This window comes from Falco biarmicus, chromosome 2, assembly GCF_023638135.1.
Source record: "Falco biarmicus isolate bFalBia1 chromosome 2, bFalBia1.pri, whole genome shotgun sequence".
NCBI classification, from domain to species: domain Eukaryota; kingdom Metazoa; phylum Chordata; class Aves; order Falconiformes; family Falconidae; genus Falco; species Falco biarmicus.
Window position 1 is genome coordinate 10,354,361 of NC_079289.1, and position 15,949 is coordinate 10,370,309.

Here is a 15,949-nt window from a genome sequence, read left to right on the forward strand (position 1 = left end):
ATTTCTTTATGTTGCAAATATACTTTTGCATATATGCAAGGCCTCATGTATGCATATACAGGCTTGCTCCCTCCATCCAGATTCTCTTGCAGAATCTCCTCTACTGTTTAAGGATTTTAATTTCATTATGAAGTTATCAATTACCAATTCAATTTTTAGTTCACGTGACTTACAAATAATTAGCTAGGGTATAAACTGAATGAATCAAGTAACAATTACTAATCTAATTAGACTATCTATCACAAAGCCAAGACTTAGTAACGTACCACTTACTGATTAGAATATCAATTTCAAACATAATTACCAGTTTGCCAAAAATTAAACAAGTGTGTGTATATATTCACTATGAAAGCAATGCTTGGTTGACTCAAAACCGTCGGTCAAATCCTTTTTAATAGGAAATGTTAGTGCTTTGACTTACTCATTTTTGAAATGGAGGAGTGCAGAAATGACAGCAACACTTGGGTTATCAGTGTTAAAGTTGAGTTCAGTGCTTGGAGCTCACATGGATAACTAGGGATTAGAAGCGTGGAGGAATTCTGGCTGACCTCACAGTCACATGTTGCATGTTTAAAAAGCACTGCAAGTTCAGGGTGAAAATACATGTGTAACCTTAATTTACCCTGTTACGATGCTGCTCAGTAATTTTCCTGTTCCACCTTGCTCCTGTGTGATACAGCAGGCAGCACTGACATTCTTTGGATGTTTTCCACAACAAATTCAGTCCCAGAAAGCAGAATCAGATGCCCAGATCATTGACCCATCCTCAAGCATTAATATAATTAGTAAGTTACATAATGCTACTTATCCTGACTGGGTTCTTAAAGGTAATGCTGTAATAAACAGTGCACTTATGCCCTTGATGAAATGTCACTAATTGAAAGAATAATTACACTTTTACAACTCCAGGAAAATTCTAGAATCCTCCAGGAACGGGCGGTTGCTTACATCAACACAGATTCTTCTATAGAAGGTGCGTCCTTTGTTTTTAACTCACCTTATTTCACAGATGTCAATTTTAATAGCTCACTTTGTATTATTTATTGCATCCAGAGGTGGCAAACTGAAGATAGGTAATGCCATGTTCAAATACAGAGCTAAGTGGAGGGAGAAAACAGTTTAAATTGTCACGTGTCTTTCTTTTGCAAATAGCACCATCCATCCATGGAGCTGCAGCCCATGTATCTCACGTCCAGAATGTCTCCCCTGGAGGAGTTTAGTATTCTAATGAACTGAGTGGTCTGCATGTTAAACTCTCCCTTAACTACACTAGCTTTAATTTACAGCTACAGTTTTAATGTATGTCAGACTGCTCCTTGTCTGCTTGCCACTCCAGCTTCTTTCCTTGTGGAATTACAGTATTTGGGACACTAATTTATTACGATCTTAAGATGACTTGTGTCAAGACCTTAGGCTTACGTTTTGTGGGGGTGGGACCCATTTGGGTGCTTTGGGCCAACATGGTCACCTTTGTTCATCACTGTGAGCAGGGAAAATATGCAGGGAGTTTTGGGTGTATTATGGCAAGGCTTTTCTAGAAAAATAAGCACTGAAGAGTGTTTCACAAAATAACCGATCCACCGTTATTCCATTTCCTATGCCCTTCAGATTATGAGAAGATTCTGTCATACAGGAATGCTGCTTAGAAACTGGACTTTGAACTTTGGGCCCAACACTATGACCTGAATCACAAAATCCTTCTTAAATTATTCTGAGCTTTATTACAGAAGGACTTCATTTGCTGTTGTCTGTGCCAAAATAACAGTCGGTGGAGTCCTGGGTCATAACCTCAGTTATTTAGGGCATTGCTCTTCCCATGTTAAACCCAAATTATATGGGCTTAAAGCGTGTGAATAAAATGGATATCAACAGACATATTTAATCCTGTCAGCTGAAAATTTTGTCTGTCATGAAAGGACTGGGAAGAAAGAAAAGCTAAACCCAGTTTCTAAATGCTTGGTTGGAGTTGGGGTATAGGGAGGGTTAGAGCTGTTCCTTCAATTATGCAGCCTACATGCTGTGTAAAAAGTAGAGCAGAATTTCACGCCTGGAAGATTTCACGAATGAAATAATAGCTTTAGAACTGCTTCATATTCTCAGCATGGATTCTAACACATATTTTTTAGCTGGTTTGCAGCCAAGGTGCTGCTGCCTTAACAATTTACTTCTAAAGCTTGATTATTCAAACATGTCTCTTGCTTTATGCATTAAAGAAAATGTGAAAGTAAAACCACTGGAAAAGAAATATGTAATAAGGAAAAGAACACTATATTTAGTGTACTGGTTTAATTTTCTTGGAGATCTTTCACCTGACTGAGCATTAAAGTCCCCTGTAGAGCCATATCATCCACATACTCCGCCGATTGTTTATCATCATACATTCTCCACGGCACTTTTTATGCTATGTTTTGGACAGAAAATTACTTTGGTTAATTGTCCTTTAGCAATGAAAAGAACAACAGTAGGTCATCCTTCCGAGCACTTTTGTGACTTTAATTTCCAGTTCTTAAACATAGCCTCTCCTTGGAAACATCGTTAACATTATCTAGTATTTTTTCCATCGCTGTGGGGTTTCCTGTAATTGTCAGTCTAGTCCTCATGTGAGTATACGCTGTGCAAAAGATGACACAAAGGCCTAAAGCCATATCAAAACTTAATAACTGTGTTACCTGCTATCTTAAGTTTTATGATGTTCCAGCCTTGTCATCCCTTTTCCCCTCTCTGTTGTTACCTGTGTTTGAGGGCAGAGGTGTTTGCCCAGCTGCTACCTGGTGGCTGTAGTCTGTAGAGAAGACGCGTTTACACTCCTGCCTGCCTCGAAAGTGGCGATACTTTCTTTCCGGTGGGACTTTTGCTGCTGTAACTGATAACTTTGGCATGGGATACTTACCTAGCTCAACATAACCTGCAGGCAGCGTGGAAACTTCATGGGTGTAAAGTGTAGAAGCCATGGCATAGTGGCAAAAGGAGAGGTTTAGGAGACAGTAGATGAAAACATTGCATCCTTGTTGCTTCCTATTTGAAAAATATAAAATGCCAAATCTCTTGCAAGTGTTTTAGATGACCTGTCTTTCAGACACAGTCTGCAAAAACATTGAGAAAAAACTCTTTATGATAAGAGAAGAAGTAGCTGCATTGAAATACTTTTTAAAACATCTTGCAGAGAATATGTCTTTACTCCTGCACAGTTCCTGAATGCGCTAGCTTTATTTTCAACATCCTACAAAAAGTAGGATGTTACACTGCCTTCTGCTTAACACAAGCTTTGGGGAGCGTATGAGTGACAGGGTCTTGTAGCTAATGAGGGTTAGTTAGGCATATTTTAGAACTATGGGAAGGCTTAATTACATTACTGTGTATGTATGAAAACCAATGTACATTGTCCTGTAGTAGCAGTAGCTTATACAGTATGACCAAGTAGCCTATTTCTGTATATATTCTGAGGCAAGGTCTAAATTCCTGCCTTGAAATCAAGAAGTTTGTCTAACAAAAGGACTGCAGGGTTTAATACATTAAGAAGATAATGCCACTGCTACACAAAAGGGAAAACATCAATGTCTTTATTTCATTTTCAGGTAACTACACATTAAGAGTTGACTGCACCCCTCTTCTCTACAAACTGGTGTATAATCTGACCAAAGAGGTACAGAATAAGAGTGTCTATTATTTGTGACTTTCTGAGAATGTAAACCTGCAGGTTTATTGGAAAAAGTCAGATTACTGAATAATATTGGATTTATCTTATTGCTGTGCTGGAAGAATCTTGATTCCACCAAAATCAATAGCAAACCATCCCATTAGTGGTAGACTGTGCAGGCTCCCAGTCCTTCAGTATTCTTAGAAAGACTGAAATGTGTCACTGGCATAAGTGGAATATTATTTTCAATATATAGTAAAAATGATAATAATAACAACAAGATAATAAAACAATTGAGCAAAATCTGTTCTCTAAAGTGATAAGCATTCAATGAAATAAATTGCATTTTAAATTTCCATTTCATGTGCAAAAGAATGTCTATTAATTTTCACACTGGTTAACTACCGCTTTCTTTCTGTCTGTTCCCCCTGAATTCCCTTCCGGAGCTCTCTCCCTGAGCCCCTGAAATACTGTCATAAAGACTGAAGAACCGAGCAGGTTTTGTAACCTGCCAGCGGTATGGATCTGCGTGATTACAAGTGCTCTAACACAATGACTGCATTGCTTTCACCTTTCAGGATTAATTATAAGGCTGAAAGATTGTGATCCATTAAAGTATGAAACTTCATTGGCTGCATGAGGAGTTACCCAGCTTAGGCACCTAGTGTGAGCCGTGGTCACTATCCTCAGATCTGGATTCACCTCAGTTCACAGAGGATATCTCTGTCTTGACTGAAGCAACATAGGCTCCCTTTAAAGGCAATGGGTAGAAATAGGCACCTTTGGGATGAGATACATTTGACCAAATGTGGTTGCCTACTCTTGTGCATACAGGACTCTCCACCTGTTTTTCCCCTTGATATTAAGGGAACCCAGGTGACTTGGTCCAGTGTAAAAATCTACACTGTAATGGCACTGGTAGGATGACTTCAGCTACTAGTCTCCCATCCCACTAGATGCATTCATCCTAAGTTATATTCAAACCCAGTACATGGTTTTTTTTTTAACACTGGAAATGGCATGGTTTGAATCTGGGGAGGTTTATCTATGCTATTCCCATGGTTTTCTTTTCCTTTCTACATTTTATTTTCTTATCAGCTTTTCCAATCTTACTCTTTCTTCCTCGCTGGGCAAGAAGCTGTGCTTGTTCAAACGTTAGCTGTAACACTTTGCACACTGAAGGGCATTTTGCCTATAAAAATTGCCATGTCCCTAGTGCTGCAGGGCCCCTGGATAAAATAATTTACTTTCTATCTGCAGCAATCCACTTACCCAGGGATATGTTTTCCTGCAAAATATAAAATACTCAGGGCTAAAAATAGCACCTTACTCTTGATCATCAGTCAACTATTCAACTATTGCTGGATTCGAGTAGAAAACTTCCATTGAAGTACCATACAAAGTACTTGAGACTGGATTTTTTGAAAATTTTCCTATTGTATTATTTAAGTTTTAACAATAGAAGTTTAATGTAAACAATAGAAAACCTGACAACTATTCCGTAATTCCATGCTGTCTCCCAGCTAAAAAGTGCCTAGAAGTACATTACATTCATCTATGTTTTTCATAGCTCCATTTATAAAGGAGATGATTTTATGGTAGAGAGTTGTCAGTGAAAAGTGTGACTGTTTCATGGGCTCCTGTTGGAACATCTTAGATCATTTTTCTTCTGTTTGTTGTGGACAAAACCCTCAACTACTTTTGTTTTCTGTTGTTCCACAGAGTAGGATTCTGCAACAACATTCTGTTTCTCGGATGTTCTCTGTTTTCTGTACATAGTCAAAGAGCATTTTCCCCAGTTTTATCATATTGTCTCTGCCCAAAGAATCTCATCTGAAATCCTTTTTTTAATTTTTACTCATTTTTTTTCGCAGTCTTTCTAAATAAATGTGAGGTACTCCTTGCCACATTTCTCTAGAGGAGTGTGTTCCTCTTTTTTTTTTTTTTTTTTTTTTTTTACAGCTAAACCTGGAACCACCTCTCATCTTTTTGAAAAATAAAATCATGGTTCCATTTCTACAGTGATTCAACACTATAGTTTTCATTCTGAACCACCTTTTGTTTACTAGGGCTGATGTGTCACTAGTGATCTCAAGTGATCCATAAATCACAGGCTGTGAAATCTTTCTCTGAAACACTTCCACTCTTGAACTTTTCTGTAAGATCATTCCTAGAGATTGTTGGAATTTTCTCAAGGAAAACGGTGTTTTGATGGACTCTTTGAGAGAAGTCAGGGATACCAATGGGCGTTTGCTGAAGGACCATGTCTAGCTAGAACACCATTTTTGTTGGCATAGAAACCTGTATACAGATGATTGATACACTGTATGTGGCACATCTTTTACTGGGCTCCCTGCTTCTAGCATCACAGAATAAAATTCATTTAAGGGTTTTAATGTCTTTATTCTCCAGGTCTAAAAATTCTAGTGAATTGGATCAGGAAAAGAGGGAGAGAAACTAAAGCAATAGCTAGAACAGGGAAGCTCTGCTTTGCAGAGGGATCTGCTTAGGTGGGTTTTTTTATTTGTTTCTTTGTTTTTGTTTTTGTTTTTTTCTTAATTCACTTGCATTTAGGTAGCCTCTTATAAAGATAACCAAAGACTACATTCTGTACCTTTGGTAATCAGTTGTGTCCTTTCCACTAATCTGAAAAAACCCCACCTGATTTCTGGAAGGGCTGGAAGGACCAAGGCAGAGTGATTATATTCTTAGTTTTGCTATTTCAACTGGAATGCATTTGGGTTTGGATTACATTGGGAAGCTAGATATACACATCAAAGGCTCAACCAATTAAATCTTTGCATATTGTGGTTGTTATTTTCTGGAACAGGCATAGTGAGAAGTCCTATCCACCTCAGGAGTCCTAGTTAATTCTTGGAAACAGCACAAATGGTACTAAAATGTTCCGTATGCTTTGTATTAGGCTTTTGCATGGGATTGAGTTTCATGCAGGAAGCCCAGTATGTGAGAGAAGGTTAGTGCAGGTGTGGGTGATTATGTATGTCCAAAGTAAAATCATTTCTGTTCACGTTAAAGAGTCTAACATCCAACTATCCAACATCCCAAGATCTCTTTACTCTTCTTATTTTCAGTGAGCCACTCCTCACCAAAAATAAATTAGCGTATACATGAAGTGTTGTCTTTCAAGGAGTTCTGCATTCAGGTGTGGTCCTTAGCATACAGATGGGACATTTAGCTGCCGACAAGTCTTTTTTGGCCTCTCTCTACTACTAGGCTTTAGACAATTGCTCACCACCAGCTGGTGTCTGCAATGGATCATTTCCAATTCCTCCATTCTGATCATCACTTCTTTGTATTTATACTTAAAGGACTCCGCATCTTCCCTTGAGGTAGCAGCAAGCTTATGCAGATTCTACGTTTGGATCTGAGTCAGGGCAAATAGTATGTTTTACTAGGCTCTCAACGGTGTATGAAAAAGCTGGCCAATGGTTTTAACATGACCAGAGCTGTCAGAATAACATCTCTGCCAGAGCATGGAGCGCTTCTATTCCCATATGTCAGAGTTCAACTTGCTCTTATCAATGTGCCATTTCCAATTTAGCCCTAGAATTTGACCCCAGTGCCCTAAAAATTACAGCAGTCAAGCAATTGCTTCACAATTTGTTATTTTTCTGCTAGTTGCTGACATAATCTCAGAGGTCAGAACTCCGGATTTTCAATTTGGAGTCTGTATATTTTTCAATGCAGAATTTAAGTCTCAACAATACTGCGGGACCATGTATGTAGCCATGAACATTTATGCTTTGTATTCTTTGGGGAAAAAAAATTCCAAACCTCTGCACGTCATGACCGATCGTATATTTAAAGGACTATGTCTATTAAAGTTCGTTTAAGTGTAAATGGAGACCAGGGCCAGAGTCTTGATCTATTTTTACCTCTGCCACAGATTTTCTAAGAGCTTGCGTCAATTAATTTTATACTCTTTCATAGTTTTGCTGTCTGTATGATGACTGTACTAATACTTTTTCCATCCTGGTTATATAGCTTTTCAATTTTTTTTAATGGAAGGGTGGGGCCTACATCTGTGCGTATGGTGTCTTGCACAATGATTGTCCAGTCCTGTTTGAGTCCCCTTGGCATTGCTGTAATATAGTTAATGATGGGTTTTGACCCTTCCTTCTAGCACAATGCTTTCGTACCCTTCCTATAGAAAAAGCAGTCAAATTTCAAGCTTAGTCTGTTGAGACAATATTGCTGCTGCACAGGGCAAACCTCCACAGGGTTTGGGCTGTCATCTCCCCTTGCCTGCTGGAAGGAAAGCAACTGGGGCATCCTGGCTACTGGAGTAGCTCTGTGTTGTTATGTGTGTGTGTACATGCACAGTGCTATCGGGTGGTAAGAAGTCCTAGAAATCACTGGGATCCACTTTTCCCAGAAGTGGATGACCTCCAGCTAGTGTCATTGAACTTTTAACCTGCTCTTCCCCACTGTCCGTGGTTAGTTCCAGACAAGTGCCTTTGAGATGCTTTCTGTGGTTGGGACCCATAAATGTATGTAACAAATGTAAATAGTGTATGTGTACATCCCTGCATGCAGCAATGCTGTAGATTAAGAATGATGCAGATAGCTGTAAAGGTCTCGTTTGATAATTAATTGAGTTAAGGTTACTTCCAATGAGATTATAATATTTTCCTCTCCAGATTTTAAGCTCTGATGAGGGTTATGAAAACAAGTCTCTTTATGAGAGTTGGCTTGAGAAAGATCCTTCAACTGAAAATAATAGCTATCCCAGGTAAGTTGTTAGTCTGTTTTTTCTTTCCTGATATTTTAATCATATCATGGCATGGCTACTCTCCAGAATTTTTCAAGATGTGCTATTGATGACAGCAATACAAAGCCTTTTAGTACAAGGTGACTCTGTAGCAATATCTTTTAAAGTAAAATAAAACAAAAAATCTATTACTTTTTTTTTTTAATAATGGTGACATCTAAGTGTGCTATAAAATGAAACCTCACACTTTTTAAAGGCCTTTTATTAGTAGAAAAGCAATTTGGAAAGCAATCAAAAAAGAGCAGGGTAGTTTAGTCACCCTACTTGATGAGATAATATCGAAATCGTAAGGATAAGCAAATGCTCACGTGAAAGAAACTGCCTGGAGTGGTTATTAAAAAGCTCTTATTCTTTGTGTATACAATGGATGTAAATGTAATACATTACAAATCTATAACTGAGGGTATTAAGACTTCATGTGTGAAGGTATTAAAATGCCAAAACACTCTTTGAACCTATGACTCACGGGGCTAAATCTTATGCGCAATGTGGCATTCCTCACGTAAGGTAAACAGGACTGCCCCTTGGTGTGATCAGATCAAAATATTCTGCTTGTACTGCCCTGGCTTTCAGGCCCTGCTAAAATGAGTTTCTAGATTCATTAGACTCCTTGGGATTTCTTCCTCTTGAAAAAGCTACCGGATCTAATCTTTGTCAGTTGATACAAGTAGTTCTTTGTCGATATTTATACTAACAGAACTTTTGGTGGAACAGAAGAAACTTTTTTCTTTTTTTTTAGTTGAGAAACACCAATTATTCAGCAGATAAACCTGGAACTTAATATAAAATTTAAATAAATATTTGAAAATACTTAGAATATTACATCTGTCTTTATATTTTCCTCTGTCTTTCCACACCTACCCAGCAGATGGCAGTATTTACTTGTAAGTAACCAGTTGTGGCTCCTGCATTGGAAATTATTCATCAGTCTTTGATTCTGCTGTGGAATATGCTAAGGATATAAACACATCTGTCTTTACACATATTGCTGCCCAAGTCATATTAGTTTGGAAATAAATGATTAATGTTTTAAGATTGCAGAGGCATGTCAGATACAATTTTATGGCTCTTGTGCATAATGTGTACTTTTATTTTTTTTAAATGTGGTCAGTCTCATAATCAGAATTGCTACCTTTAAAAGATCTTCCTAGCATTATTGGATACTGAATTAATGTGGTGGAATAAAATTAGAGTAATTAAGCTTGCCGTTCATCTAGTCTCTTTATCTTACTGGTGTCCCTCATGTGCCCTCCAGAACTGACCCCCATTTCTTTGAAAAATCTCCATTTGACATACATTACTACCATACCGTACAGTAAGTGCTCTCACTAAGATGTTGTCTTTTCTACATGTAGAATAAACAAGCTGGGATCAGGCAGTGATTTTGAAGCGTACTTTCAACGACTGGGAATTGCATCAGGCAGAGTCCGTTACACCAAGAACAGGGTAAGTCTTCCAGATTACTTGAAGAAGTTGGATAGTGTTGAGCGGTCATCTTTTAAAAGCATTTATTCATTATTAATTAAAAAAGCTTCGAAGAATCTTTGAATGTTTTCTATATAAGTGTCATTTGTTAATTGAGGAAGAAACCTAAACGTCTGGAGAATAAAACTTGTTACAGTGATGTGTATATTCTGTAGGCTGTCAAGTTCACAAAAAGGTATTTATAGAATCTGATTGGAGGTGTATATGTAATTCCACCATGCTACTAACAGGTCCCTCAATATCCAGATTTTCCCTGATTGTGTTCAGAAATAACTACACAAGATAAAAAGGGGCCGTGATTGAGAACTGCAATCCCAACCCCCAAATTGTTTTAATTTTTAGTGAAGGCAATCTCTGTACAATGGAACGGAGGGCAGGTCTGTGTAGATAGAAGGAAGGAAGCCCACCCAACCTTGTGCAGCAGTCCATGGATTCAAATTGGTTTCATTTCTTAAAATGAACAGACAAAAATGGAAGGATAGTAAATTGTGTTTTGTAGCAATTAGCATTTTTGATTTGGAAACTGTCCAAAACATCATAGTTGTTGATGATCAATACATCCCTTAACTGCAGTTAGCATATGGGGCACTGACAAATTTGCTTGCTCTTTTACAGAAAGCAGACAAGTTCAGCAATTATCCTGTTTATCACACTGTATATGAGACCTTTGAGTTAGTGGAAAAATTTTATGACCCCACCTTCAAGAAACAGCTAACAATTGCCCAGTTACGAGGCAAACTGGTTTATGAACTGGCAGATTCCCAGGTCATTCCATTCGACTGTAGAGATTATGGAGAAGCCTTAAAAGAATACAGTAATAGAATTTATAAATTGGCCAAGAAACATGAAGAACAGCTGAAATCTTACAAAGTATCATTTGGTGAGTAATAACCACAAGACTATTTCTTAAGTGCATTAATTAGAATCATGCAGAGGCACGTTATATCTGTTACAGCTTTGAAACCTGATTCCTTCCTTAGGTGTTTCAATTCTACCATCATGATAAAGAAGGGTTTTTCTTCCTAAACATAACACAGACTTAACACATCGTAGACGCACATTAACCTCATGTGTAGACGAGAGGGTTATAAAAATTTTCATGCATATTATTAATGATGAGCATTATTACAGGGCTCACGAACAGTCATGCACCTCAAATGCAGTATAAAGAGATACATCAGCCTGCTTCTCACTTTCCTGCTTAAAAAAGAAGACAAGTTAAACGTTTGTGGGAACTGCCTAGAACTTGAAAGACACAGGTGCTCATTCTTCCTCAGCCAAAGACTTCATCTGACCCTGGAAAACTTGCTTACCATCTGTCTCAGTGCCTGGTTACCACTTTTAGTCCACAGGAGCACTTGTCTAACTCCTCTGCATAAATATATCCGTTTGCTGAGCAGCTGAACACCTTGCAATGAAGCATATAAACAGCCTGAAGCAGCAGGATGCTCTGCAGCCCAGGCTAGGGGAGCTTCCACAGTAATTTTTCTTTCTCTCCATCTCCCTCCTTTTTTATTTCTTGCCTCATTCCTCCCTTGTGTTTCTGTACCAAGGAGGATTTTTAGTCAGTGCTAATTCACTTGCTATCTGATGGACCCATGGTTCAGAGATATAGACTATTTTTTTGGCAATGCAGTACTCTTTGGTTTGCGTGAAACATTAGAGGCAACTCAAACTGATTCTTTCTTTGGGGAAAATGAAAACTTATGTTTAAAACTTCATGTAATGAGTTAGGTGAAAAATTTTTGACTATTTTGAAAAGACATTGTTTTTTGTAAAAAGGCCACTCGAGACAGAGGAAGCTTTGTGTGATGGATCATTTGGTCTGAGATTTTGCGTGACACAAGGATTTATTACAATATGTTCCTGTGTTTACTGCAGCACATCTTGTAAGGAAACATCAAATCTGGAATTTTTTTTTTTTGCAGTAGTAGAACATCTACCAAAGTTTCTGTTAAATCATTTATTTTCATTGTTTGAGTTTCTTTCTCATTTCAGATTAGAAGTTGCTCAAACTACCTTCTGACCAATACAGCTATTTTTGTTCCTTGATTCTAGAAGCAATCTTTTTTTTTTCTTCCCCCCCCCCCCCCCCCCAATGTCACTTAACTCTCTCCTTAATAACTTTTTAGAGGTGTCATTTTGACCAGTTTTTTACAAGGCATGTTTTTCTATCTTTTCATTATTTTCATGGCTCTTCTTTGATACCTGCTTAGTTTAAAGTTATTTTTAAATAAAACTATAATTTTTAATTTTTGTTTATTCTATTTTACCAGAGTACATTAAAATATATAGGCAGTTTTTACAATACTGTGAAGTGGAAGATGTCCCTGCCCATGGCAGGTGGATTAGAACTAGATGAGCTTTAAGGTCCCGTCCAACCCAAGCCATTCTATGATTCTATGACTCAAATTAATTTCACTCAGCGTTTTCATAGAATTGCCTCTTGAACAACACTGCATGTCAGAAAATTGTTAATTAACCCTGAATAAATCGTTGTCCTTCAATAATAGATTAAGGTTTTTATTTGCCTTTGGATTCACATTTTCAGCTGTTCTGCAAAAATGAAGGCTGGAAACCTTTTTTCATAAAATACGTACTTTTAGTCATATACTACCAGGAGCTAAGGTTTGCAGGGAAAAAAAAAAAAAAAAAGAAATGTTGTGTTATTTTCTAAAATAACCAACACTAACAACACTAAATAGCCAGTGAACATAAGCGCAAATTCTCTTACGTATTTTCAGATTATCTTTCTTTTTTGTCTTAAATCCCCTCCTACTGATTCTGAAATACAATCTGTTGCCATGATATAGCCATGATGTCAGCAGGGCAGAACTCTGTCCTCTGGTAAACTTGTAACTATTGCCACCATCGTGGTCAGGCGCAAATTCTGACCCTGACAAGGTGATGTGGGTCTGCCTATACTGCAGCCTGTAAACAGCTTGCGTACGTAAAATCTGTGCTTCTAATTACATAAACTAAACAGAAATATTAATACAAAAACCAGCAAGTGTCGGCTGGTGATGAATAAAAATGTTTGCTAGAAACAGAAGAGCAAATGAGACTGCAGAACAGCTTTCAATAGTTCTGGGAACAGAAAGCCTGTCACTAAATAATGTGATAAATCTACAGAAAGCCTATTACACTAAAATAGTGCGATAAATTTATAAACAGTCAAGGGCCGTAGTTGCCAACAGAGGACTGGATTTTGGAGATGACCTAATCTTATGCCTTTATTCCTGTATGTTCAAAGAGAGGATACTCTGGTTTACATAAAGTTTTCTGAAACTTGTAGGCAAAATGTGCAAGTTGTAAACCTTCCTTTTTATAATTGAGTTGATTTCGGTAAGGCCCAAAGTTCTTCTGGTAACACTTACCTGTTACTTATTCTACATAAATTACTTGCATAAATTGATACTTTTCCCAGGCCTGTATTAAATTAGACCCTTCCGCAGGAAAATTGTCACAGCTGAAACCGTCATTACAAAGAAAAGCCTGCTGCTTCTTTGGCTAAGTTATTCCACACGGCTTGGCTGTACTGCCAGGAACGGAGCAGGAAAAAGCAACCGACTGACCCGCCAGCCTGCCTACACACAGTCAGGCATAGCAGGCAAAATCCCGGGATGCGAGTGTCAGCTCTGCGGGATGCAGGCAGGGTCGTGGCAGAGACACCTGTGATGCTGTGACTAGCGCACGCACAGGACTTGGCTGCTTTAGTCTACCTGGTCTGTCCCTGTGTCCCCTGACAGCTGTGTCTTTTATGCCTTGCCTAATACTATTCCACATACATATCGCACTCTTCTGTTATGGTATGAATAGGACGTAACGTTCCAAGAGGGAAATCCTGCTGTTCTTCCACAGCCTGCTGGAAGAGCTGGTAGTTTTGATGTAAGTCAGGCTTTTTATACCTAAATGCTGCAGTGCGTCCCTTTGGTAAAAAAGGAAACTGCAGAGTTCTCCATCTGCAGTGCGAGCCAGTCTTTTCCTTGCCAGGCGGAGGGAAGATGCATACTTATGAAAGCTTTATCAAACATTCTGCTTTATTGTTGGCCTCATTGCACAAGGTCTTTGTCTATTCCTGCTAGTAGTGCAGATCTTTAAAGTCTGCACTAGGCAAACTAATGAATTATGGAAACACAACAAAATTAATGCAATTATATAAGCAAAACAAAAGTAGTTTTTCTCCCACTGGGCAACTGAATGTATATTTGGCTCAATAGATACTCTGAAGTTGTTCACAGAGTCCTTCCTTTTCTAGATCCTCTTTTTTCCGCAGTGGTGAACTTCTCAAAAGCTGCTGCTGAATTTCACAGGAGACTTGAACAAGTTGACAAGAATGAGTAAGTCTGAAAATAAATAAATATATATATATATTTATATATATATATATGTATATCGGCTTTAGGTAGCTAGGGTGGCACTTCTTTCTTTCCAGTCACTACACGAGGAGTCTCTCTGATTAGTGTAGAACAGAGCCCTTGAACTCTGAGACAGGCAATATCTGCCAAGATGAATTTGCTTCTCATGATAAATAGTATCAGTTCTAAAGCTTATTACTAGTACCAGATTATCATTAAAATTATTGTAATACATAGAAAGGTAAGTAGCAGTGAAAGTTAAAAGTTGGACTGAGGTCTGTGTTTAGATACCTACACTTGAGTGGTGTGGGTGATGCCAGAATCTGTACTTTCAGCACACCTCAAGGAGACAGGGTAATGCTTCGGATTATCTAAGATATCCATATGATGCTTGCAAACCTAAGGGCCTATGGGACTCCCATGCCCTCTGAGTGCAGCGGCTGGAGGCACTAGGTGCTCCTTAGGCACCTAGTGTGGTACCAGATGTTCAGGCAACTGAATCCCATTCTTAGTATGTTACTGCATAGACTAGAGCAGGAGTTTGGATACTTGGCTTGTGGGCAACACTTGGCTTACGGGTGGACACCAAAATCTAGCTATCTTCATCTTGCCTAAATCTCAGCCTTCCTCTCCCACCTGTTAAGTGGGATGTGTCTAGTGCCATTTAGTACTAAGCAAGTATCTGACACTCTCAGAAAGTCTCCCATTTTATTTTGCATGGTATGAAAACTTGTAGTTGAGTTTTCTAAGACTGAAATCCCAATGCATTAATACAACGTATTAAATATCTCCATTTGCAAATCCTCGTCCTTTTTCAAACCATAGAACATCTTTTTCTCTTTTTTTTTTTTTCTTTCCAAAGAAGAGAAAAAGTGTTTAAATAAAACTGTGAAGTCATGTTGCCTCATTGTGTGAAATGTCTGTCTCCATTTTCTGCAGTCCAGTTGCAGTGCGAATCATGAACGATCAGCTGATGTTTCTAGAAAGAGCTTTCATTGATCCTCTTGGCTTACCAGGAAGGAAGTTTTACAGGTGAGGGAACAAGTTTCTTGACCAGCTGTCTAAGGCACTGTATTTTTGCAGGTGAACCCCAGCCTCACTGACTGGTCAGTTGAACTGCTCTATAGGCCTCATATAGGAATTACAGCTCAAAAGGTTCTTTTAGGCACAATCCAGTGAGTAGCGGACTTTGTTTATAACCCCCAAGGAGAACTTGGCTGCACCAGTCTTGTGGTGCCTAATTCCTCTTCTTGGGTCTGTCACTCTTTTTATTAGCCATTATGCTCTGTGACTTTTACTTGCAGGTGTGTAGTACTACTTCTGTTCACCACTTGCTCTTTTGAACTTGTACAAAGTGAGGGTTGAGTGGTGAATCAATTGTACTGAAAAGAACGGAGAAACAAGGGTAAAGTAAAAAGCAGAAGAGGATGAGAACAGATGTGTAGTGAGAGTCAGATGAAGAAAGAAGTCCAGAAGAGTGAGCTTGGAGAGAGTCCTTTGAGCACAGGACAGATAAAGGCCCATGAACTGCGCTGCGGTCCCATCTGTCCCAGCTTTGGCTGCTTCTATGGATGCTCCTATTGGCTTAAATCATTAGCTAGTTATTCCTGAAATATTCTTTCTACAAGCACATAGGCCAGGAGAAAGGCAATGTTTGCTGCACCACCATACCCTTTA

General features: G+C 38.5%; 1 protein-coding gene across 3 annotated transcripts in view; it reads left to right on the forward strand.

Moving 5' to 3' along the window:
• LOC130145232 (N-acetylated-alpha-linked acidic dipeptidase 2-like) overlaps nt 1-15,949 on the forward strand; it is a 33,140-nt gene that overhangs the window by 14,851 nt on the left and 2,340 nt on the right. Inside the window, exons 12-18 of one of the 3 annotated variants that reach the window (XM_056329839.1) lie at nt 910-973; nt 3,576-3,643; nt 8,299-8,390; nt 9,785-9,875; nt 10,530-10,794; nt 14,173-14,254; nt 15,212-15,304. In XM_056329839.1, the coding sequence (XP_056185814.1) occupies nt 910-973; nt 3,576-3,643; nt 8,299-8,390; nt 9,785-9,875; nt 10,530-10,794; nt 14,173-14,254; nt 15,212-15,304 (755 nt within the window). Of the gene's footprint in view, nt 1-909; nt 974-3,575; nt 3,644-8,298; nt 8,391-9,784; nt 9,876-10,529; nt 10,795-12,190; nt 13,602-14,172; nt 14,255-15,211; nt 15,305-15,949 lie in introns of those variants that run through there. The other 2 variants (XM_056329840.1, XM_056329841.1) reach the window with 2 other exon arrangements.